Below are 26,153 nucleotides of genomic sequence, written 5' to 3'. Positions count from 1 at the left end.
GGCAGGGCTCTGCTATTTATTGAGCTCTAGGTTTGTATGTACATCCATTTACAGTGCTTGGTTCAGTGACAGTGTCACAAGAGGACATGTATCACAGTCGTCCCCAGCTCAGACTTGGATGAGGGCTGGGCTCAGGAACTGATCCTACACACGCCTGGGCTTCTATGATCATCCCAGCAAGGGAGCCCCCTCAGGGAGACAGGATACCCGAGCCCAGAGTGAGAAGGTGAAAATTCCAGAGGTTGCAGAGTCAGAAGCAGACTCATCCCAAACTCTCTCACGTATGTGTCTAGGCTCAGCCTAAATGGGCTCAGAAAACAGGAGGCATGAGGACAGCTGGATGACTCCCTGCTCCAACAGTCACAATGCTGGGGCTGCACCTCAAGTCCCCTTGAGAAGGGACTCCCCCTCAGCCCCCCCAGACAAGCACCATGTACTGCAAACAACTGTTCCTCATTTTCCACTGGAGAAGCCGCCTCCTCTACATGCCCTGGCCTGTTCTCAAGCAGTGATTTTATGGAGCCTGCTTGCTCTCCCCTAAGTACTGTCCCTCTGACACATACACATTCCCATACACTTGCATGGCAGAAAGCAAATAAATGTCTGGCTTAGCTGTTAAAAGCCAGACAATTCCCTGCTGAGGAACAGTATCATCTGCCGAGAGAAGCCAGTGCTCCCAAGGAAAACACAGGGATGTCATCAGTGTTGTGCCCAGTGGGTGGCCAAGGACACAGCTTTCAGTTTCCCATGCTCATAGCAGGTAAGATGAAACATTAACACAATTAATGCACATTAGCATGAAAAAAGCCTTGCCTAAAAATGGTAGTAAATGAGCATGACATCCACATTACTCACACTAACCTACAAGGCTAAGAGCAGGACTAGGCACTTTTTAAAAAAAAATCTGTTTTCTAGGGGGAGGGAAAAAAAATCTGTGGATCTGGGATGCAAATAACTTCTCTACTTCAGTCCACCAAGTCAGGCCAGATCCTAATATCACAACATCACTGCTGGGAGCTGAAAATGCATGAGCAGGGAACAGGTGTGGAACAGGTGTTTATGCTGTGTATTCCTGAGCTGGGAGCCTGACACAGCACTCTAAACAGGCTCTGCCAGATGTGGGCACCTCTGAAGCACCGGCTCTGGGAGCAGAGAGGTCTGCCTGTCCCCACAGCATCATCCCAGAGCTCCTCCCTAGGAAGCCCTCCGCAGACCACGGCTGTACGTCGCTTGGTGAAGACAGGAGGGCGAGACAGTGAAGTCACTACTTCTCCAGATGCATTTTAACTGTGTGCTACACACAAAGGAAAAACTGGAGACTTCTTCATTTCTGAAGGTCACCAGGCACCTGCAAACATGTGCAAGGCAGATGTTCCTGTGAGGAAGAGGAGGATTGTCGCAAAGCGGTCTCTGATGGGCAAAAAGGTGAGCGGGGAGAAGGAGTCAGCCTGCCCTCTGCCCCATGAAAACCAAATATCTAAAAATGTCCCTCTACCTTAGAAACAGCAGATGAGCTGGGGCTACTGGAAGCAACAGCGACCCCAAGCAGAGCTGGTCTACAGTAACAAAGTGCTCTGTTTGATGACCCATAGTCTTGTATTGTGGCTCACACTGGACCCTGCAAGCCAACAGCCTTGGAGGCAAAGTTTCCCCTTTTCCAGTAATCCGATGGCTTGGTTGAAGCGACACCTTTTGACATCAGGAAATAGCAGTGAGCAAGGCCTGCTTCTTGGGAAACTGGTTTATAATCCAAAGCCATTCCCAATGGGATGGCAGTGGATTTAACTCACATGACAGGAGGACACGTTGACCCAGGCTGATGGAAAAGAACAGCCCTCACCTGGGACCAGAGAGCTTTCCCCGTAGAGCAGGTGAGCAATCTCTACCCAGAACAGTTTCACACAGCTGGGCTGGTTTTATTATTTCAGTTGTGAGCTCTCCCCAGCTCTGCTACAAAGGTTTCCAGTGCATTTTCCCTGAGGCTGTGGAGGGAATCTCCCATTGCTATGTCACAGGACTGGCTGCCCACTCCCGCGGCACCATAAAAAATTGCTTCCTCCTCAACACGCCAATCAGCTCTCCTCAGCCCAAGTTCTGTTTAAACACATTCCTTTGGGATCAAACACACAGCAGCAAGGCGTTCCCCTAAAAGAAACACAGTCCCTTCCGCAGGCAGGAGGCGACCGGCCGCAGAGCCGGAGTGTCCCTGCCCGCCCGGGCCCGGCCCGCTCCGCCCGCGCCGCGGCAGCGACCCCGCTTCAAGAGATCGTCGAGAACTCCTTCAGCAGCAGCTCCTGGCTCAGCGTGTTGAAAGCAAGGTTCTTCCTCACGTTGATGCTGATGGAGCGAACCTGACAGAAACAAAACGAGATGTTTTAGTCACGGGACTGGTCCTGGCTCCTCGTGAGCCTGGTAGTTCTGACACTGCTGACCTCCATGCTCAGCATGAAGCTGTTTTGCGTTTACGGCTGCACAGTAATTGCTGCAGCAAGCTCTCACTGAAACTCCAGCCTAGCAAGGGAATGCTGAGGTTCAGCTGTTTCTTGGAAAAACAGGAATGTCTACAGTGACATCCCAGCAAGGAGAGTAAACTCCCAATGAGACGGGGATGGGAGAAGATGCTCTGTGTGGATGCATGAGCTATGATGTGTTTCCTGTTCTGGGGCAAAGAGATGGGGGAAGTGAGCACTCCCAGGCTGCAGCTTAAAGATCATATTTTATCAATGCCCACCAGAGTGCCAGTGAGCATTTCCCAGATTAATGCAGTGCCATGGCCTCTGTCCTGCTCCAGAACCCAGAGAACCAAAGATACAGACTGAAGGAGAGGACAGAGGCCATGCCACTGTGCTGTAAACACAAATTATCACCCAGGCTGCAGAAACCCCTGGGTTCAGAGCCAGCTGTTTTCCGAGTGCTGTACACATGCAGCTGGCTCACTGGCTGTCTCTGAAGAACAGACACCTTTATCCCTCAATGACACCCAGACTTCTGGTCACCCACAGAGCACAAAGAAGAGCTGGGCAGCCCTGTTGACAGCAGCTTCCCTTCCCCCCTCTGCCAGCAGACTCGTTGGCCAAATACGCAGGCCCCAGACTGGGCTCAGTCTCAGCTGCACTTGGCAACGAGAAAACAAAGTCAAACATCATCTGTGTCAGCGACTGTGCAGCAGTGACAGAAAGCAAAACTGACACAAGCTCATCCAAACAACAGGATTACAGTCCCAGAGACTCGGAGCCTGTGATAATAAGGTTGTTGCTGACCTGGTTAGTGTTTTGTACTTTCTAAAAGCACTGGAGGAAGAATTATATAGATGCATAATGAGGAATCCAATACCAGGGGCTGGAAGAGCATACATATACACACTGCCAAGGGTCCCACTTGCTACCTTGGTGAGAAAAACACACGGACAGGGCAGAAAGCTACCCAAAAGGCAGAATGTGTAAGAAAAGGAAGGAAAGCAAAACTTGGAATGTTAAGAAGGAAAGCTGTGAAATGAACCCCAGTGAGCCCCATTGCATAAATCCTAACAATCTGAGCATGCCAGCAAAGATGTCTATCCTAAGAGACAAAGCACTTCAGTTTTATGTCATCTGCAGAAACCACAAATTCTCCTTCATCAGGATGCTTGGCAGAGACCCCAAGGATCTTTGTTTCCTTGGAGCACCCCTTCAACTCTCTACTTTAAGTGTCTTTTTACTTACTCCATCCTCAAATAGTTTGTAACCACGTCTTGCAAGACAAGCACGGTTGTACCCTGTGTTAAACACCACTGCAAGTGGTCTTCAGAACACTGGTTGGCACAGGTCTGTCCTGGTGCCAGGAGTCCCACTGACAGGATTTGGTGCCAGTCCTACCAAGTGCTGTAATGCCAGTGATCCAGTCAGTTCTTACAAGAGGGAAAGAACACGAGTAATGAGCTGTGGGGAGTTCTCTGCTCTGGGGAATATGACTGCCTGAAGAAAAGGGCAGATGCTACAAGGAGCGTAAGCCAGTATCCTTATTCTGACTAAAAGCGTTTCTGTGGGTCCCAGCAACACAAAGTACAAGCAGTAATGAGCTCCTGGCCTCAGGAACTGCTGCCAGGACTCAGGCACCAGCAGTAGAGGATTCCCAGCTTGTGTACACATCAAGGTCTCCAAGAAGGAGTCTCTGCAAGCCTAGAAAGTGAGGCTGGAGTGGCACAATGAGAACACAGGGCTTAGCAGAAATCATAGCTATGGGGTAGAGCACAAGAAATTAATTAGCCTGATTAGTTTGCAAAGAGAAGGAGGAATAGAGCAAACACACTCCATTATGTAAAATGAGGTCAGAAAGAGAACAGTGAGTAATATTTATCTGGCTCCCCAGGGATGGGGCAAGAAATACACAGCCTAATTTAGACAAAGAAGATTTACACAGGAAAAGAGGAAATACTTTTAAAACCTATGGGCTGTGAAGCAGTGGAGGAGCTCACCTGAAGCTACCATGGAGCCAGTTTCATTTAAAGACAGCTTCAGGTTTCAAGAGAAGCTTTAGACACAAACTTTGGTCAAGAGCAGTCTAGTTGAATGTAGATCCGCCATAACACAAACTGGGGAGAAGAGTGGGCATGATAACACACAAGAGTGACGTTCACACAAATCTCTCTCTGCCCAACATTTCTTCTGCTGTGAGAAATCAGGCAGCCTGAGCCAACCTGCTTCAACGGTAAGAATAGCTCAAATTGAAGTTAAATCAAGTTACCTCCAGCAGCAGGGCTCAGCACAGGGAGCCAGCACTCATCTCCCTTTTGGAGATGGAAGACCAGACAGTGACACAGGGAGGTGTCAGTCTGTAACAAGGATAAATTTCAGAAGCTCCCTATAGTCTACCTAAGCTGCTCCATGAGGATACACCCCAGGACTCCTCCTAGCTCTCAGTGCAGTGGGCAGCCCAGGCCTGGCTGCCAGCCTGGAATTTACCAGATCCCTCCAGACTTACACAAAAGCCCCAAAACTGCAGAAATTAAGGTCAGAGCTTTAACATTAATTCTGCTAGGAAGTACAAGCAGAGCACATGTCCTCTCTTGCTTCTGTATGGAGTATCCTGGAGAATTAGGGACAGAAGAACTCTAAAGTTGTTTTCTTACTATTAGTCCACAAATGTTGAAAAAATGGAAAATGCACGAAATACTGACATCACCTGTGGAAGAATGAGTAAATGAAAGAATGGATGAAGCAAGGGCATTAACCATGGGGGGAAAACATGATTAAATTTTAGTTTGTGTCATCAGAGCTGGAAGTGTGCAAGGTTGTACTGACACTCCTCTTTCACAGCAAGTCTCATCAACTAAACCTATTCCTAATCAACAAGCAGCCCTCAAATTATTTGTACAATGGGAAGCACATTTACACTGACTACTACACTTAATTAAAAGTCAAATTAAGATAATTTCCCCAGTCGAAATCAATCCCTAATCAGACTATGTTGAGACTGATGAAACCTATCTAACTGCAAAGACAGTGAATGTTTTGGAAAGATGCTGAAATCTCTTTCCACACATTCCTCCAGCTGCAATGTGAGGGTCCAAAAGCTCACATCCAAACCATTCGTTCTATCAAAGCATCACAGACCTCAAATGACATCCCTGAGGCTTCAAAGGAAAAGAAATAAAAAGTGTTAGCAAACTTCCTAACTTCATTCCTTCAGTCTCTCAAAGGCAGCACAACATGCCAAAAAAACCCAGCTGATAAAACAATCTGCACATCACCTTCCACCACAATGTGGCCACAGTATCGCAGCCTTTGAAAACCTCTTTGTAAAGGGAATGGGAGAAGAAAGCAGATTTTTCTTTGGGATTAGCAAGAAAGAGCAGCACTGAGGCAAAGCAAGAGAAGTGAAGCGGTGAATTAGCAAAGCAGGTCAAAGGAGTGGGAACAAGATTTCTAAGCATAAAGGAGCTCCCAGAATGGCTTGGGGAAGCTTCTGCTCACCTACTTAATAGGAGCAAAGAGAGATAAAAAGGCAGCTGAAAAGGAAAATGTCTCCTCTGTGTCATTCCCCACCCAAGAAGGGTTTGCTTTGATGCAAACATTCGCAGACAGTGATAAGAAAACCTGGCAGAATCTGGAAGGAATTATTTGCAAACAGATCCTGTCCAGGAAGACCTGATGGGATCAATGTGAATTCAGAAACTTGTAGTTCAGCACCAGCCCTGATCCTTTGGTACAGCTCACAAAGAAATTTGCAGCAACTTCCCTCTGCCCCCTCCATGAAATCCTGCAAACCTCAGAGGTTAAACCCAAAGCACTGGGTAGAGGGGTATTATCCAGCATCAGACCAGCAACAGAAGCTGAAGTAAAGACTCAAAAGCTTCATTAAAAAGAAAGCAAGTACCCGGTTTGAAGGGGCTATGGGAAGGACAGGGCAGATTAGGGCCTTTTTGATGAGTTGTTTGAACAATTAATAAAGCCATCAGTTACTGTGCACCTAGAGAGAAACAGGGCGAGGAGGCCGGGAGGCCAACTGGATTTGCTGGAGACAAATCACAACATATCAGGTTCATTTCCCGCTGCGCTGAGGGAACGGCTTAATGGAATGCAGGGGATTTTCTGTAGCTGTGAGTAAAGAACATTTAATAGGGTCCCAATTCTCAGGGCATCTAGAGATGTGGATTAAACTGATTCACAACTGGGTCAAATCAGCACATTTATACAGTAATTATTCAGGCTTTTATATGCTCTTGAGGAGAGGGTCCCAGGGGTACCTGGATGGGCAATTTTCACAAGGGAGTTGACGGGCTGGTTATGATAAACAGAGTCTTAAATGGTACAAAACTGGGATTTTGAAAAAAGTAGGAAATTGCTCTAGGAAGAAAATAATTTTAGCTGAAGTGTTTAGTGGCTGTGATGATCATAGGACTGAGAATGTCATTTTAATCAATTGGCATGATCGGCCTGAGCTTGTGCCAGGCCAAGTGGAAAGTGGGACATGCAGGAAGCACAGCAGTCATGTGGCCAAGGGGAAGGAGAGGTTGGCTGAGGGTGGGAGCCCTTGGGACAGAACAGGTGACAACAGAAACAGGAATGTGTCTTATTTCTAGGGTACAGTAATAGAAGAAGCCTCTGTCACAGGAAGGCTATGGCCAAATTTCTTTGCTGTGTTCCAGGAAAGCTGTGTCAAACAGCAGGCCAGAGAGACAAAAACAGGCACAAAAGAACACAGAAAAATAGCACAGAAGCAATTGCAAGTGGTTTTGCTCACATACTACCCAATGTCAGGGCTGGAATGACCCCAAGAGAGTTAAAAGCATGCTGTAAAAGGAAACAAAACCATTTCAGGTGCCTGTTCTGGAGCAGAGCTGACAGAAGGGTGCACAACAACATGCCCAGACTCATGGAGACTCGTGATAGAGTAGGCAGGCATCAATTACTCATCAATCAACAGGGAGAGAGCTGGGAGAAAGAATCAGTTCTCAGACTGGTGGAGAAGGCTGCCAGAGTTAGAGATCCCTCCCTTTTGGTGAAGCTGTAATGATTCAAGAGTGAGGCTTCCCTCACACACCAGTCACTACAAAAACACTGCCTCCATGCTCATGTGGTTGTTGGACAAGAAAAGTTCCATCAGGGCTCTCTGGAGAAGGGTAAGCAAGCTGGCTTGCTGAAGAATTATAACTACCAACCTGAATTATTTAGACTAGTTTTTGTCTTTGCTCTATAATTTTCGTGGGTCTTCCGACCATCAGTCTTCTTCTCTCGCAGATGGAGACATTTCTAGGGAATGCCCTCACTTTCTTTGCTTGGGAACCCTTTTTTTTTTTGTGAGTGATGGAGGAAAGCAATGAGCAGGAAGGTGTTTCACCAGTCCCAAACCTCATGGGCCCCTTAACAACAGCACAGCTGCTGCAACAAAAGCCAAGTTGCTCTGCGTGGTTAACCCCAGGTGGGAGCAGTCAGCTCAGTCAGCTTCTCCCCATACAAATTTATGGCTACAAAGCAGAGCAAATCCCCATGGCAAAAGGGACAGAGACCATCTGACCAGTGCTGGCCTAAGCAGCCTGGAGGTTCCTCTTCAGCCACACAGGGAGCTCCAGGAAGCTCTCACATCTGTTAAGACATGCAGTGTCTGTCCAGATCCTGCTCCTGCCCTGTCTTTGGGGGCAGTCCAATGGAGTAACAGGACTGCTCAGCTACACCCCAAATACAACTGCCCAGGCCATAAGCAAAGGCTCTGAAGAGGGCTGTTGACTGTTCAGAGCCAAGGCAGCTCACCAGCTCTTTGAAGAAGGCAGCCTCCTTATGCTGCTCCGAGTAGCGCTCGTACTGGTCCAGTCCGTCCTGCAGCTTCAGCGTCAGCGTGTCGTAGTTGGACCGCACCACCTCCAAAACCTGCCAGAAACAGCCAAACACAGCAAGGAATCAGTATCCACAGACTCCTCAGCACGGGAGGAGCAAGACTGAGATAGATGACAGCTCTGGCACCTGTTTTCACAACAGAGATGGCTTTAACAGCCAGTATTTGGCTCATGATTAACAACACCGAGGTGGGCACTAAAGGCTTCCTAATGCCAAGGAACAGTCCTGAAATTTACAGAGTTTATCAATTCATGAGAATGCTAGGTGAAACCTATATCCATGACAGCAACAGCTTTCTGTAATCAGAATTAGACATATTAATAAATCGAGCAGCTAATTACCACATGTACACCCAGATGCAACACAGAAGCACAATACAAACACAGATTTGCCCAGCCCCACGGTCTTTCCAAGGTTAGCTTTGTCACCACACTTTCCTCCTGGCTCATGAATCACCACTCACAGCCTGCTAAATCACCAGCTTCTAGAGCTGCTCAGGTCAGCTTCCATACAGAGCACTGCATGTCTCTCCTGACAGGAACAAGCTTCTGACAAGCACTAAGAGAAGACCAGCCTTGGTATGGACTCTGCTTTTAGACAGACATGAAGACATGAATCCAGGTCTTTGTGCCCAGGAGATACTTTACTATCTTCGGTTTTTACAACCAAAGCAGTTCCAGCTTTTATTACTGCCCTGCTCTGCTCCCAGCGTTGGGCTATATTTGCAAACTCATAGTTACACATCTCTGTTCTACTGAACTATTCATTTTCCTAACTGGGGAACACCAAGAGGGACTCCCACAACGATTTTTAGCTTTAAAGCATTGCATGGACTAACATATTCCTCAAAGCACTTCTGAGATGGTTGATGACAACAATCTTCCTATAAGGAATTATTGAGATCAACACTGCTGGGCAAATGTATGCCTGAAATGATTCTCCTAAACACAGGGACTTCATTCTTAAGCTGTTGCCATTTGCTCTGAGAGCTAAACAGAATATGAACATCTGAGGTTTGCACTACAGTAACCCCAGCTCATGACAAGCTTCAGCTAGGAAGACACTTGGTAAAAGGGGCAAAAGAAGAGGACCCTGCTCCAAGGCATCACAATTCAGAAAAGATCCTAAGAAGAGCATTGCAGAGGATTGAAGACAACAGTGACCAGAACAACAAGGAGCTCTTGCACTTCTCTTGTGCTCCCAACAGTGTAAGCACTACTGTCAACTGCCTCTTTAGGCAGCTGGCAGCTCCTGCCCTTTACAGGACTGAATCTTGTCCTTACATCTTTTATTCTAAGAAATCTAAAGTAGCTTAGGGATTCCTTCAAAAGCTTGTTTCTCCCAAACTCCGCATGTGGCAGTGGTGCACAGAGACACTCATGCTAGGGTCTGAGATGGCAGAAGCTACAGGGAATCATCCAAATGAGGACTGGAGGCAAAAAAGGGGTTCCAGAAGTGATTCCCAGGTGAGATGGTCAAACAGCAGTCTCTGCAGCTCAACTGTCCTCCAGCATTGCAGACACAAGCTAGGGATAGGAATACGCATTTGGACTTGAAGGTCTCAGAGCCCTTTTCCAACTGCATTGATTCTGACTCTGCAATGTTATTTAAGAACAGCTTGCCAGTGTTGCAAAGGCTCACAGCCTCCTCTCCAGCACTCATTTCCTAAAGCTGTTTTGTTTGTCAGCTCCACTGGCAGAAAGAATTCCCTGCAATGACATCCATCTCCAAATACAGCCTGCCCTTCTTGCTCCTGTGTGCAGAAGCTACAAGAAGGATTGCAGAGCCAAGAGCAATGATGAAAGAAAGCCACCTGGGCACAGGAATAACTATCCACTAGGGACACAGTGTAATAGCATAATGCACCTTCTTCTGAGCAATAAAGGATCTGGCAGCTTGCTCCTGTCAATCAGAGGAAGCCAAATTGATCAAGATTAATAAGCTGCAGAGAAAAAACCTGGTTTGAAAGGTGAGGAGTTGAACAGGCTTCTCCAGCAGTAATTCAAGAGCAAAGGCATTTCATTCAGGGCTACCTGACTCCCCAGGAACCTTCCCTTCAGTCTCCCTGTATTCCCATACACACAGGTGTGCACAGTCCCACACAGCTGTGATCACTCAATGGATGCACGTGTTTCTTTAGGAGCCATCAGGATTCCTCCTTGCTAGCTCTGAGTAGAGACCTCTTCAGATACTCAAGAGAGGCATCCCCAAACCATGGTGAAGAGAAGTAAACTCTGAGAGCAGTAGCGAGCCCTGTAACCACGATCCTTTAAATCTGTCTGCTTGCATCACCTTTGAAAGGCAGCTAAGAACTCAGTTTGATACTTCAGGATGAGGACAGGGAAGGAAAGAGGCCCCCAAAGTCCCTACTCTGTTACTTATTGTAATCTCTGCAGTGAGCTTGAGATCAGCTTATCCCTTCAGCTATGTACTTCATTGGCTTCCACTCCTTATCTCCTTTAATTATGAAATAGAACTTAAAAAGAAAGGGTAAGTTAAAAATAAACAGCTTCTCCCCACTGCCTGATAATTTCCCTTTCTTGCTGCTACTGAGAAAAAAATGCTACGTGGGATCTGAGATAAACCCACTCACAGATCATTTCAACTTCATACCTTGTAATGGATAGAAACTGAGATTAGGACCTGCCATCCCTGAGATTATTTCATCTGCTCTTTAAGATGCAGCTGCTAGACAGGACAGGTCAAAGAGCAGCAGAAGGTATTAAGAATACCTAGCAGGAAGGTTTAAAAGGCATCAACTTCCTACACAGATGACAAAAAAACCTCACATCCTTTGTGAAATAGAAGACTGTGTGTTAGCATCCTTTGCCCTTCTTACACATTGCTTTGACTTTTGCTCAGGAAAACTACTGCAGGAAGAACAGCCTTTTTCCTTAAACACACAAGATCTTTATCTGCACCTTTCTGTCAGATACAAAAGAACTAGAGCAATTTAATTTTGAGATTAAAGCATTTCCCCTTCAAAGTCTTGTTCAACCCATTCTTCTTGGAAGTCTCGTGTCTAGAAAACATGAATTCCAAGATGGTCAAGTATGAGAAGGGAAGGGACTTTTAGCTGCTCTTCCAAACAGATTTTAAATAGTCATTCAGATTTTTACAATCTCATGAGAAGCTGGAAAAACACCAGTTTTAGTGTCAGGCAAGGACAGATGAAATCGGACTGTAGATGATTTTTCAAGGAGCTTGATGTGACACCCCTAAGACTGCAAGGATAAACATGCAGGGGAAGCTTTTTTCTTTTTTTTTTTTTTTTTTTAATGGTTTACTGGATCTTTACAGTGAAAAATAAAAACCAAACTCTAATGGAGTCACAATCTAAAAGTCTTTTTGTAGATTACCTTAGGGGGATCAGAGTCTCAAAAAAGCTGTATGACGGAAGCAAGCAACTCAGACAGGGTCAATACAGGAGGAGGGAAGGTTGTTGAATTCCCTTCCTGCAGTTACCTGTATCAGTCCCAGAGGCTATATTTGCTCATTTTTTCCACTGCAACAAACCAGAACTCAGTGGAGCTGCACCACTGTAATGTAAAGATAATTTGCCATCAAATTAACCCCCTATCACCACTCACTCTCTGACTGCTTTTCAGAAGTTCCAGAGAAATGCTGGAGATTCAGTTCCCTGCATGTGTGTCCCCAAACCCTTTTCAGGATCTGCTCTGAACAGCAAGTGCTTTCTCTAGCATTCAGATTTCAGCTTCCTCCTGCAGCTACAACTGCCCATAAAACTCTCCTTCCCCAGTCATACCAACAGCTTGTGAGTAGAGGCATGCCCTCAGGAACATGGCAGGAGGGCTGGCTTCCAGAGGAGGGACTGTGTGCTCTGCTCTCTGCAGCATCCCACCCGTGCCATACCAGGTCACTGCACCCAGAGGAACAAGATTATTTCCCAGTTTGTGGCTCCTCACTTTGCTCCATCCACCAGCTCACCACTGCCTTGCAAACTGGATGGACAGTCCTGGTCATTTGGGTCAGTGGCCTTCTCTCACACCAGCTCTGAAACCATTTCCCCAGAAGCAGTTGCCCCTGCCCTGAAATTTTCAGTGTTCAAAACACACCATCATTTTGCTGTACTAGTCCCTACACACTGACTTCTTCCTTACTGCACCAGAGCTGTTCCCTCTGACTGATCCTCAACAAGAGCCAACACACTGCACTCCCCCAGGAGAGACCAGTCCTCCTGGAAGATCCTGTCCTGGGGAAACAGAGGGATGACAGCAGTCTCCTATCCCCACTGTGCCCAGGAGAACACTGCCACTGTTAGCAGCAATGCCACAGAGGGAGCTGCACCAGCAGTAAAACCTAATGGGCAACATGCAGCTCTAGGGCCCATCTATCTAGCAGACATCACTTGCTTCATTGCTTAGTAACTTTTTAACCTGCAGAATCTTTCATCATCTGCATCTGCAGTCTCTGCCTTATTGGAACATAAAATTAGAGAGCACCAGCAATTCACAGCACCCAGCAAAGACCTGGTGGTGGGTAGGTTCCAACAAGCATGCACAGGTAATGACAGAAAAATAGAAGGAAAAACAGCAGCAAGAACAAATCAAGGTCTCTACACTGTCTTTTTAATTAGCACAGGAAAGCAAAATAATGCAATCAGTCACTAAAGCGTCCCCATGCCCATAAGACAGAAATTAACTACCACGACACAGGAGAAGTTGGAACAGCGCTGACTGAATGATCTCACATCAAGCAAAAGGTAAACACCCCCAGCAATGCCCAGGTTAAAATGCATTTGCCCCCTCACCAACTCCCTGCTGCTCAGGGATGGGGAAGGGTCTCCAGGTCAGGACTAGCAAAGCCCCACAGGACAGAAAAGCCAGAGGCTCTGTCCCACCTGTTCCATGCCAGAGGATGGAGCAGCCAGCCTATGGGGCACGTAATGCCAACCTCTCCTCAGCACTACTGCACGGCAGGGCAGAAGGACTGAGGGCAGCCAAACATGCCTTCTGTCCACCCTGCAGAGGTGGTGCAGTCACTGCCTGGGTACCACACCCAGAGGGAATTCTGGCAGTCCCACCTCCCAAACCTAGGTAAAGCACAAAGCATCCCCAGCAAACTCAGCAGTCTGTCCCCTCAGCTCAGAGGGGGGAGGCTGTAGGAAGAGACTCTAGGGTTTTCCTCTGCCAGTAGAATTGTGCATTTTACATTGCAGTCCTCAAACTCACTTGTTTATTCCAGGTTTAGTACAAATCTCCCCCTTTTTCTCCCTCCTTAATCTGTACAACAACTCACAGTCCCTGTGTGTTTCTCTTCATGAAATCAACAGAATTGCAACATTTCTCATTGTAATGAAAAGGCTGCTGACACCTGGACTACAAAGAGGCTATTGCCTCTCCATAATAAAGTGCTGGATAATTGACATCAATTTTACAATAGTAACTTCTAATTAATATAGAAAACGATTTTTTTCCAAGTGCCATCACACTTCTCACAGAGCAACTTTAAAGTTGCTGATGCAGGCTGGAGTCTTTGTTGAAATTAATCCCCAGAAGCACCACAGAGAAAGAACATAACTAAATAATTAGAAGTTAAATAAAAACACACACACACAGCTGCCACATTTCCCGACAGACTCTGCCCAAACCCCAGCTGTACTCATCTCCTTCTCCCTTTCCTCTTTCTCTGTCTGCAGGAGCCAAGTTCAGAGAGAGGCTCCGCTAAGGCTGCCAATGCCACACACACATGCTGGAAGCAGCTGCCATTCCCACTGGCTTCCAGGAAAGCATCGGGACTAGCAGCAGCACAGAGCTTTTGTATGACCCAACACTACCTCACCTTTGCAGCTATCCTGGAGCTAAATGCAGAGCTGATGCTTTAGCACCATTCCTCACCCCCACACTGATCAAGCCATGACTGTTATTTCCACGTTCATGAATGCTAAGAGGAAGAGGAGGAGGAGGAGGATGTTGCTATGATAGTTTCACAACTCAGATTCCAGGACACGCTGCGTGTACAGCACATATCTATGGATGCAGAGGATGTGGAGTGGGTCAGATGGGAAAGACAAAGATGTGGGCTGCAGATTCAAGGGTAACCATGCCACACATGTGTAAGACGCACAGCACATTGCCAATCCTGCTCTGGTGTCCCAGATCGCCTGCATCCTGCAGCTGCAGCTTGTACTACATGCAGTGAAGGACCCATGGCCCTCTCGTGTTGTGGGCTGAGAGCATGAGCCTGCAAGTCAGCCCCCACCAGCTCACACATCTGTCATTCCCAGAGAAGAAGGCATCATCTTTTCTGCCCTGAGTACAGGAAAAAATGCTGGAAGAAGGATATTTTTCCAATAGTAAAAAGTTCAGCCAGACCAAAAGATTAAGTGAAAGCAAAAAAGGGCAAATTTCTCCTCTGAGGTATGAAACAGGATGCCACTGAGGTGGGATGCACCAATGTTGCTGGGCAGTAAGTCTATAGGAGGTCACTGGGGAGAAGAACAGGCTGCAGAGGTGGCTGCAGCTCCCCAGGAGCTCCAGGATAACAAAGAGACACAAGCACATGCTCCAGTCCTGCTGTGGAGAATCCAAAGCTGATGGAACTCATGAGAGTCTTGTTCAGTGTCTGGAGCTGGACACATGGACAAAGTTGAGCAGCACACAGCAAAGATGAGTGAGCCAGGAAATAGGGAGAGGAGGAGCCTCACCCTGCTCTCCACTGCTAGGGTTGGCGCAGGGACCCCTGCACACAGTTCCCACCCGGTTTACTCTGGCAAACACAGACTAAGAAGTGCCAATCTCCCTCTGCTCAGCTCACTGAGCATTAGCCAGGACACTGCCTCCTGGAGTTTGGAAGTGAACTGTCTCTGCCCACTAGTTGGTCCTTTTTCCCTACCAGTCACTTCTCGAAGTCCTGCTGTTTTCAGTGAACTGCTCTGTGCCCAGCCAAACACAGTCTAACTTTCTGTGTCCCAAATCCTTCCTGAGGGCTGCTTTTATACATCTGCACTTGAGTGGTATCAAAACCCAGGCCTCATCACTTCTCTACACAAGGAAAAGGTTTTGATTGCACTTAAAAGATTATCATTATTATTATTTTACTTAGCAACATCAAGGAGGGACATTTCACACCCCCTTTTCTCACCTCAGCATAGAGCCAGTCTGTCAGGCTCAGATGTTTGTTCAATGATCTCACAGGGATCTGTGATCTTTAAAGGAACAAGCCTACAAAGGCAACACTTTCTATCCATAGAGCGTGAGGGTTTGGTTACAGTTGTTCTCTTCTGCCCACAGGTGCCTCTTCTAAAGATAAATAATTTATAAGCTCACTCAGAAAATTACCGTTGTTCTCTGAACTCTGCTAGCAGAAATGGCATCCTATTTTAGGACAAGAGCTATCTGCTTCAGAAATGTTTTAAACCCACAATCCATTAGAAGCCTTAGGTGTTCAACTTTATTTAATGGTGGTAAAAACCACACTGATCCAACCAATCTGGAAATCACCCAGCTTTCAGAAATGTCTCAAAGCCAAAACTGTTACCAGCTCCACCAAGAACCAACTGTGAATGTATAAAACAGTGGCCATTCCAAGCTCCCACGGGACAGGCACTTCCAACAATCAACAGCTACTTTGAGAAGCAGTAAGGCTGCAAACAAGGACAAAGGCAAGTCACAAGGAGACATATGGTCTCTATGTGCACAGCTTGCAGGGCACTTAATTTTTAAGAGGTATAGACAAGCAGAACACATTGATGTGGTGATAACCCTGGACGTTCCTGCAGCCACCACTAGGACTAGGCAGTGCTGTGCTACAATAAACACCTTCTGAGCTCCAGCTGCCAGGTAGCTGAAAGCCTGCCCACCTTACCACAAAGTCCATGCCAGGAATGCTTTTGCTGCAGAGTAATTTAAAGAAGTCATGTCTATACATACACACAACTCCCACACGTGTTTAATGTACTTTGCTCAACCCATTCAGGTTTGGATCACATGGAGCAAAATTGCACATAGCCTCACACTGCTTTTTCTCAAGCCCAATCCACCTTTCCCAGTGTGTCAGGGATGGGCAGGGGGTTTATACTAATCTGCATGTGCCACTTGGCACTAAGAACCTGGTATTCTTTGTGGGACACTGGGTGCTCTTTTCCAGACTGCAGGGACAGGCTCTCCAGGGAAAATAAAGGAGGCAACTCTGTGCCATTCAAGGAAGGAAAACAGGTTCAGTGGGCTTCTGCCAAGGGAACAAACCTCCACATACTGCGTAACGCTGGCACTTTCAAAACCCAGGCAGAGAAAAAGAAGTCAAAGATCCTGAAACAAATTATCTTAAAAATTATCAGTTAATAAAATAAGCAGTCTCCAGAGCAGACATTTAGATCTGGAAGGGGAGATACAACAGAAACCGAATGAGGCCCACTAAGCTTGCCTGTTTTTAGAAATTTTGTTGAGAAAGGCAGGCAGCGTTAAGAAAGGCCAGGATGATGGCAGGACCATAAAACCCCGAGATAGATAGATTTGCTATTTTGGAGTTACAGCCCATTTTGGAGTTGTGAACCCTTATCTCCAGCTGGTGGCATTTATGAAAACATTTCTCACTGCTAGGTACGTAAGAGCACTTGCAATTCTGCCAAGGCTTGAATGCACTGCAGATAGCAATGGACTGGACTGTTAATTTTTTTATTTCCCTTTTGTGCTTACAATTAACTTAAGTGCTGAAATGTGATGGGCTGTTCCAGGAGAAGCTTTTTATCTACCAGCTGCATTCTCACAGAGCAGTAAATCAACTGCTGTCACCAAAACATCACACAAGAGGACAAGAGCATCCTTATGCTCACTGTTATCATTCATGTTACCCGTTCAGCCTAAGTGGCTAACCAGCATTCAGCAAATGAATGCTGTGATTTGTGTGCAACCTTTGGTGCAATTCTCTATTTACAGAAGACCTTGTCCTCCTGAACACCGAGGAAAAAAATAGTCAGCAGCAGCTCCTCAGCACCATCTAACTGAACAAAGCAAGACCAGTAACCTTGGTCCCCAAAACAAGATAAAAAGAGTTTTAAGTTGGGAACTGCTGCTCCAGCTGAACTGAGAAGCCAAGACGTACAAAGTTATTACAGAAATCAAAGACAGATAGAAGAATCTTAAAAATGGTAGCTGAAGATTTTAAGAAAAAGTTTGAAATAAAATCCTTCTAAGACCAGTAGCCAGAAAGCATCCTGGTAAATAAATGCTGGAACTCAAATACACAGCGTTCAGCCGAGATTGCCTCAGTGAAATGACAACAGGATACCTGATGTACACCAGAGGAGACTCATTGCCAGCAAAGAAATTCAAATTTGCCCAGACGACAGTTAGCTCAGGAATAAGGCTGTCTAGAGAATAGATTAAGGCAGGATATGCAACACAGCCCTTTCTGTTCAATCAAACCCAGACAGATATAAGTGCACTGCTCCAGCTCAAAGAAACCGAACCCTAATTGTGCCCAAGGAAAAAATAATAGGGAGGCTTATTCTGGTTATGGTCTAATCAAACACCTGCAGTCACATGAGGCTTCTGGAACTGACACCTGGTCAGGTTCACAGAAATCAGTAGAGGATCCAAGAGAGCTTGTGCCCCTCACACACCACCATGGACTTCTTTGGGATATGATGATTGCAGACTAAAATAGAGATAAAACCAAATCAAAACTCACCAGGACTCTGACTTGAAGATCAAGACAAGTGAAAGGAGAACACAGACACTCCAAAAAGCTAGGGAGCTTGGCATGCATTCTGATTTTCTTTTTGATCTTTTACAGCAACTAGCAAGCCAATGGCCTTTATGAATGTACAGTCCTAGGTCTGATGCTTGCTGAGAAAAAGCGGATGCTAGATTAGGTTTTTTTCTTTTTTTAATGATCAGAAATCTTTTCAAACTTGGTTTGCACAGCATGAATAAATTTAATTAAAGGAAGCAGCAAAACTAAATACCAACATGCCAAAAAACTGGCCACAAACCAAGTGGATGCTTGTATTTAAAGTCAAATCAATATAAGACATGCTAGAGAAAACCAGCTAGGACTGGAGAAGGAAGGGGGCAGACATTTGCAGGGGCAGACATTAGGAAGATCAGTTCCCTAGTTCCTACTTGCATTTCAGCAATTAGTGGAAGTGATAAAAGGCAGTCATTCAGTGGCCTGAGGAGATGCAATGAAGCCAAGAAAGAAGAAACACTAAACTCACCTGCCTAACTGACTACACATGGAAAATGAACTGAAGTCTGTTCTCAGGGAAAATAAAAATTTTTGAATACAAGCAAGAACTCTGGATAGTTAAGAAACCCATTAAGCAAACAGCTGTTTAATTATTTGCACTATTTTGCAGTTCTTCAGAATGTTTGATGAACTAAGGGCACTGGAATCAATACACAAGATTTAAAACATGGGTTATCAAAGTCTTACATAGTGACAACACCAAAGTTTTTCTCCTTTATTTTTGTGTTCTCTCTAATAATTTCTAATTCTCTATTTGTCTTTATGACTACTGTTGAGCCTTGAGCCATCATCCCCAGGCTTATCACAGTGACTCCAAGAGTCCTTTCTTGCATAACAACATCTAGCAGACTTAAAACTACAGTTTAATGATTCTGAGAGACTTACAAATTCAGTCTGCCAAAATGCCTTCTAAAGATAGAGCCCAAAAGAAATAGAAGATCTGCACTCAACTGGTTAGCTACAAATAGCTAGAAAGACTGTAGTAGCAGTATGCTAAGGTAGAAAGCTAGTAAGGAAAGGTGGGCAGTGCTTGGAAATTTGTGTGACTCAACCCACATACAAGTTCTAGCTCTTCAGGCTTTTACAAATCTGGAGTTGGAACCGACAGCTATAAGCTGCTGGATGATCCTTATCCTACAGAAAATCCTGTAGTGAAAAGAAAACTTCAGTTGCAAAATGTCTGCTCTAAGGCAGCAGTCCCAAAAGTAGTTTAAGCCAATCTAAGTGCACGTCACCTAGCCTGCAATCCAGAGTCTGGAGTTCTTCCTTCAAAGGCATTCACTGCAGAAATAAGACATTCTACTGTGCAAGTTAGTCTATGTTCTAAACCCAAGTACCAGGGATGCTGGGGACCAGGCAGTACTGACATCAGGAGGGACTGAGAAGGTAGAAGGACAGTAGAGATGACTAAAATACTGAGAATGCAGCTGTGCAAGTCAGGTTTATAAGCATTACAGCAGTTATGGAATTCCTACCAAGACAATGGGATCAAATCAAATCTGTCCCAACTAAGTGACTCTTCACAAACCCCAGACACACTTTGGGATCTCAGACTAATCTGCATTGCACAGCAGAGGAAAAGGAATGGACAAAGTCTGTGATGAGGGCAAAAATAAGGAAACCAAATAATTTCTGATATGTTGAAGGAGTGAAGCTTGTTAACATTTTAATTTGTTGAATTATTCCCTTGTGCTGTTGGAATGTGTCATTCTTCTGAAACTCCATCTGAGCAATGACCAGAACTGAAACAGAACGAGACCATTAATGCTTGGAAGCATCCATAGCCAACACAGAAAACGTTTTCTGCCTGCAAAACCAGAACTGCTTAAACCTGACTGCTAAGTTAATTTAAAAGGAACATTTAAACAGCTATTGGGACAAATGGAAATGCAGAGGCTACTACCCAAGACAATCACTAGTTAGGGCAGGCCTGATGAGATGATGAACGCTGTAGGCTGAGACACTTTTTGACTGAAATGGAGATGTGCTGGGAAGCTGGCCAGCAGACAGCCAGCAAGGTGAAGCTGAGTGGGAGCAGAGACTTGGGCATGGACCACACACAGAAAACAGCTCAGATGTTTCTGAGAAATCAAACTGTCTGCTGCTTATTACTGTCCTTCTCCGAGAAAGACATCCATGTGCAATCTCTGGAATAAACACAGAGGCACCAAAGGTTGCTGACACTCATTTGTTTCTCATCCTTTCTCCTCATATTATCAGAGCCTAAGAGAATAGCTATGCCTCTGAAGAAGTAGTCCTGGCATGACTAAATGGCATCTTGCAATCAAAACATACTCGGAGAACAAAAAGGCCTTGCATGCCTTGGAACACAGTGTTTATCCCATAAACATTATTTCCACTTATGTCCTTCAAACTTCAGACCTACCACCCCTTCAGCACCAGCATTCTCACAATGCATATGCTCCCAGCAACAAGCCCAAACACTATAGGAGACAAATCTCTTCAGATTGAGGAGCTGAGAAAGACTGAAAAGAGGCATCTCACCTCTATGACAGTGAGCTTTTATCTCCACAGACATTCAGATGCTGGATGGGCAGGAAGGACATGACACAAAGATGAGGTTTATTGCTGACAGGCCAGATAAGATTACAGTGTTGGCTGTACACCCACCTCTGACAATCACGGAAAAGGTGACTTGTGCTGGCACCTGCTCTCTCCAAAGGGTGAGGAGAACAAAAGAATACAACCTGCGCTTCCTTTGGAAAGTACTTTTAGCTGTTGACTCCTCAAACTGAGCTGATCAGCAAGTTGAACAGCAAGCTGGAGAACCACTTGTCCACAATGCCTGCCCTCTGAATCAAGAGCATGCACCCTTTGCTGTCACAGCTCTAAACAGACCCTGCTGGCTATAGAGGTGGGATACACTGAAGACTTAAGTAAAGATAATGCCACTGTCCAGGGGATATGAAGTTGATCACCAGTGCTTCTGCTTTCTCTATATATTTCTCTTTTGCCATATTCCATGGATCAGTACCTGCAGGGTCTGTGATGGAAATATCATCTCCACTGTAATTTCTGCAGTGCTTGGAGGATACCATTGTTCTATAGCCTAAAAATCCCTGTGTGAGGATTTAATGCTCCCAAGTGCCTCTTGGACATCAAACATTTTGAAAACTATTAGCTCTGATGGGTTTTTGAATAAGGTTCAGGGAAGCCACTTCCTCAGTATTTCTTATGAGAAAAAGGTAGCTCTGATGTGGTGGAATAAAAATTACTGAGAAGGAAGAAGAGGAGGAGAAGGAGAAACGAAGTCCACACAGCCCACATCACCTGCAAGCAAGGAAATGAGATTTGATTCACTTTGTGATCCTGAGGTGTATTTAATTTCAGCCTGAATTTCCATTGCAGAAATTCAACTTGGCTGAGCAATGTCCCCATTAGAGATTGTCCAAAGCAACCTAAGATTACCCACAAATGATCTTTGAAGCTGAAGGTTCAAAGTCTTGGTGAGGTGGGGTTTTTTAGCATATTTTTGCATGAGCAACCCATAACCCATGTCTTCCCAGAAGTTTGAAGACGACAATATAAAGAAAGCAATTAGATACAGTGCATACACAACTCCTTATTGTTGCCAATTAATCAATTTATTTATTTAGTTCACTGGTTTAATTTCCTCTTCCTACACCACAGAGAACAGCTCTGGGTCTGTTTTCTATGAGTCAAAGGGATTAGATGACAAGCTGAAGTCACTCCCTAAAAGGACTTGAGGGCTTCAGTTCAGGGATTAATAACTCAGCAGCTTTTTCTGCAGATTTAAAAACCTTTAATTTATACTGCATCAGCTGGTAGTTTTATTTGCACAACTATTTTTGTTTAAATGGGAATCAAACCTTGCTCTTCCCAAAATGCCGCTGCGTTGCCCTCTTGATATTATTCTCACATCCAAATTTTTGACTATACATAAAGAGGACTTCATGCTTGCTTAGCAAATTTCTTAAGAAACTGCACCTTATAGGAATACACAAGTTCAAGTTCTGCTTGGCTTTTCCTGAATAACTCAGACATAACAGCTGAGCAGTCCCCTCAGGAATTCAACACCACTAGAAGGCCTGGGACCAGGACTCTCTGTGTCTTCAACTCAGTCTCACATTTCAAAGAAGCTCTACAAAATGTTTGTCTGCATTTGATCACACAGTAACACACCTGTAGGGATAAAGCAGAGGGATCCAGTCTCACCCTCAGCCAACACAGAATAAATTGGTACCACACTTACCTTGCTAAGAAAGCCAGTGGCAGAAGCTAAATGGGGTCACATTTTTAATTACCCTGTAGAGACTCTGATCTTACAGTTCTAAGTATCATTTGCCAAAGGAAGTTTCAGTGAAAGAGTGCTATAATTTAATCCCAACACTAGTACATCTTAGGCTCTATAAATAAAACACAGAAGCAAGTCGGCAGGTTGAAAAATTCAGGTACTTTAAAGGTCTGGGGTTTCTTGGAACCTGAACTGGCCTGACTCAGCAAAGACTGAATTTCTTCCATATGCCTTTTTAAGGCCCAACTGTGCCTAGAGCTTTTATTTGGTGTATTTTCACAAACTGCAATAAGTAGAGCTGTTCACTTTGTTTACTGCTTCTAGACAACAACTGCCATCTACAATCAACTCAGAGAGGGCAGCAGGGCAGGGCTGGCAGCAGCCACCAGATGCAGCATAGCAGCAAGTGATGGCTGTGCATTAGGAAAGGTCCCATCATTTTTTCTTCTCAACTCTCTAAAATATGTGAAAAGCACTAATTAACAGGCTACCCGAGGCACACAAAGGCTACAAAAAAAAGATATCCCTAGTGTCCTGTTAAGGCCCAATCCTAAGATGACTACCAAGGCTTTAGGAACCAACTGAACTCTCCCAGTCACAAGTCTCCAAAACTGATACCAGAAAGAATTCAAACATCACAAGAACTGCAGAGCTGAGAAAAGCAAAAGAGAAATAAAGTGACCTACTTTATATTCTGTTATCACATGTTGAAAGAGACCAAATCATAAAATGCCAGAGAGGCACATGCAAAGGAATCCTCTCAAATGCGTGCACTGTCAGCACTGTGACAGCACTCAGCCACCCACAGAAAAAAACAAGGGCAGGGAAATAACTCCAGTCAAATACTGTGCCAGAACCACAGTTCAGTACCCAGAGAGAAGGGAACATACAGTAGGAGCTACAGAGGACACAAGAAGCCTGAGATCTGAAATGCCACTTGCCCTTATCCCAGCAGGCTTATCAGAGCCTCTGCCAGGGAGGGACGCTGAGCGTCAGAACCATCCCATCGCCTCTTCCAAGAGGAAGTGACAGAGGACAGATGTCTTAAACATTTGTGGCTATTTCTCCAGCATCTGTTCTTGACTCAGTCACAAGTGGCAGGACAGAAGAATGTGCAGCAGTCTGTAAACACCCAGGTACAACTGTGGAAGGTGACTGCAGAGGGTTGACAGCCCAGAGTCCGGATTAACCTTTTCAATAACAACGCTGTTAAGCACTGGGAAGTAAGGGGCTCGGGGAGAGTGTAAGCAGGCGATTTTCACCCTCCATTCCTCAGGTTTCTACAGATTATTCCATAAAAATAAAACCCACTTATTTCCCAGATACAACTTCATGGATTTTTGCATCATTCTTTCTCAAAACAAAGACTGGGATCATGCCAACTGGCCATTTTCCTTCAAGCCTCTTAACCTGACCTTTTCCAAACTCATCACAGAAAAGGTCTCCATGACATACCTAAGCTGAAATCATGCTGAGTTATGATCCCATGTATGAAAAACATGGCAGCTTCAATCCTCATCTCACAAGACAACAGTTACCTGCATCTTCAAATCATGCCTCACTCAGCTGAAGGGTTTCTGGGTGACTATGAGGGACCAGGCTATGCCTTAAACTAACAAGACCACACATTAACAACTAACTTCCTGAGCAATTAGGACAGGAATGGTCAGTGACCAATTTCTCTACACTAAAACATTTGGTATGACATTAACTGCCCAGCCCCAGTACCACTTATTCCTAGTTCTGATGCATCAACACACTAAATAGCAACAGAAGCACTTTAGGACTCAAACAGTCGAGGAATATTATCCCTCTGGGCACTACTGAGGGTGGAAAGCTCAGCAAAATCTGCATGATGTGGAAATCTGTCACCAACCAGCAAAATTAAGGTTCAGAGCATGTTAATATTCTACCCTGCAAAAAGTGTGTCACGCTCAGGTATCTGCAAAGAGGCCGAGATGAAGTATTACAGCAGATTTCTTTTTATTCTTCTGAGAAGGGGAGTTTAGCCCAGCAACAGACCTAAGTTTTCTTTCTATGCCTATAAAGTGACTTGTAGGTGGTACTGTAATTAACTAGGTCCATCCCTTAAAATAGAAAAGCACATCTTTACAGCTGAGGTGACAACCAAGACTCTGTAGTGAGATGCTTCCATCAAGTCACTAGTTTTCAGGAGCATAAATGACAGGGTAGAAAATTCCCAGCAAAGCAGCCTGGATGCAAAAAATTAAAGCAGACAATCAAAGTCTGAGTTTCAGCATGCCTACCTCAGCTCCCTCACAAATCCACATTTCTGTTTTCATCAGTGGAAAGACTGTTCTTGTTCTAGTGTTTCAAGATGTTCAACAAAAAGAGCATTTACTGCAAATAAAACACAGCCTTAAGAACTCTACACTGCAGTTCACAGCTGCTTTTTATAAGAAATGAAAGGGACAAAACCACCTGCAGATACAGTCACATAAAGCTCCATCTAGAACCACGTTCTGTGTTGTAAGCTGTTTATAAAATGACAGGTAAACTTTGTGGTGACAGTGTTTCCTGCTAATGTCTCCTGCAAGCTGGAGAGATGCCTGACTCCAGCAAACCACCACCATAACACAGCTGAGCAGAGGCTGGTACCTAGGTTTGGGGAGGGGGATATGCATTTCTATTGCAGAAGAGAACTGGAAAAGGAGACTCAGGCAATAATCAGCCAGCTAAGCACACTCTCCCTTTAAACACTTGGAAAGAGAACTGCTGGCAGAATGAGAGACATCTCGGGACTCTCTGTGATTCACATATGGATTGATTCATCCTGGGTTTGGAGCATTATTTGCCACTGAACTAGGAGAAGGCTGCAAAGTACAATGCATTACCTAAGTGAAAAGAGTGGTGCCTTACTTGCAGGAAGAGGAATAGTTTGCTTTACAATATGCTGAAGAAATATAACCAGAGGGGAGTCGATAGCAGTGCCCAGATTCTCACAGTATTCCCACAAGACTGTTACTTGCAGCTTTCCATTGTGTTAAACATGCTCACAGGGCTCCAGTGCAGCTCAGTTGGCTCTGAAAAAAGGTATTGCAGACCTTCCCAAAGCCAAAGCACCTCAAGAAGAGTTAGCTAGCCACCTCATGTCAGCTCCCTGACACTAAATCTCATTGCTATAATGATGCCTTGTCTGTCCCTGCAAGCAGCTGCCACTGTCTCAGTGACAGAAGCTCGTTCATGCCATCACAAGTAGGAGAAGCACTCACAAGAACTTCTACAGCTTTCACACAGGACCCAAACCCAGCATTTTCGGAGTAGTCAGGAAGCCAGAGAGTACGGCTTCAGCAGCATTCTCTGTGTGTTTGTACATCCAGCTCAAAAACAAATGCAGTCTGCCAAATTACAGCTGCTGAGGAAAATACACTTGGGAAGCCACGATAGGGTTTGTGCACAAATAAGCCTTCAGCAGGACAGTTCATTAGTGGGATTCTGCACACAGTGACACTTAGTGGCAAAGTTTCCAGCTAAGAGACTAAGGCAGATGGCAGGAGTCCCTGGAAACAATGTTATTAGGTGACAGTCTGCACATTACTGCTTTCTCCAATTGTTGAGATTGTAACAGTAGATTTTCCATACTTATCCATCTTGCTGCCAGAGGTCACCCTAACTAAGACCTGTTTTCATGGAAGAGGAAAGCTTGCTAGTTTAAACTAACATTGCCACAACTGTGACACACCAGTTAGCATTGATACTAGTGATGCTTGCTGGGTCACATCAGCTTGTAGCATGTACTGTCAGACAGTGCTCCACAACAATTTACCAGTTTCTTGTCTGGGAGACTAGAATACATTTCTCCTCTTAGAAATTCTTGCTGTGAAGCATTTGTT

At 45.2% G+C, this 26,153-nt stretch overlaps 1 protein-coding gene across 2 annotated transcripts in view; it reads right to left on the bottom strand.

Annotated features, from left to right (window-relative positions):
* The window catches only part of ARMH3 (armadillo like helical domain containing 3), a 123,704-nt gene continuing 97,551 nt past the window's right edge, over positions 1 to 26,153 (bottom strand). For both annotated transcript variants that reach the window (XM_038141737.1, XM_038141738.1), the window contains exons 25-26: positions 8,229 to 8,345; positions 1 to 2,351 (exon numbers count right to left, since the gene is read on the bottom strand). In XM_038141737.1, the coding sequence (XP_037997665.1) occupies positions 2,259 to 2,351; positions 8,229 to 8,345 (210 nt within the window). In that variant the 3' untranslated portion in view covers positions 1 to 2,258. The remainder of the gene's footprint in view (positions 2,352 to 8,228; positions 8,346 to 26,153) is intronic.

The sequence above is a fragment of the Motacilla alba genome, chromosome 6 (assembly GCF_015832195.1).
Source record: "Motacilla alba alba isolate MOTALB_02 chromosome 6, Motacilla_alba_V1.0_pri, whole genome shotgun sequence".
Classification (NCBI taxonomy): Eukaryota; Metazoa; Chordata; class Aves; order Passeriformes; family Motacillidae; genus Motacilla; species Motacilla alba.
Note: the sequence above shows the minus strand (reverse complement) of the source record. Positions and strands in the feature narration are given on the sequence as shown.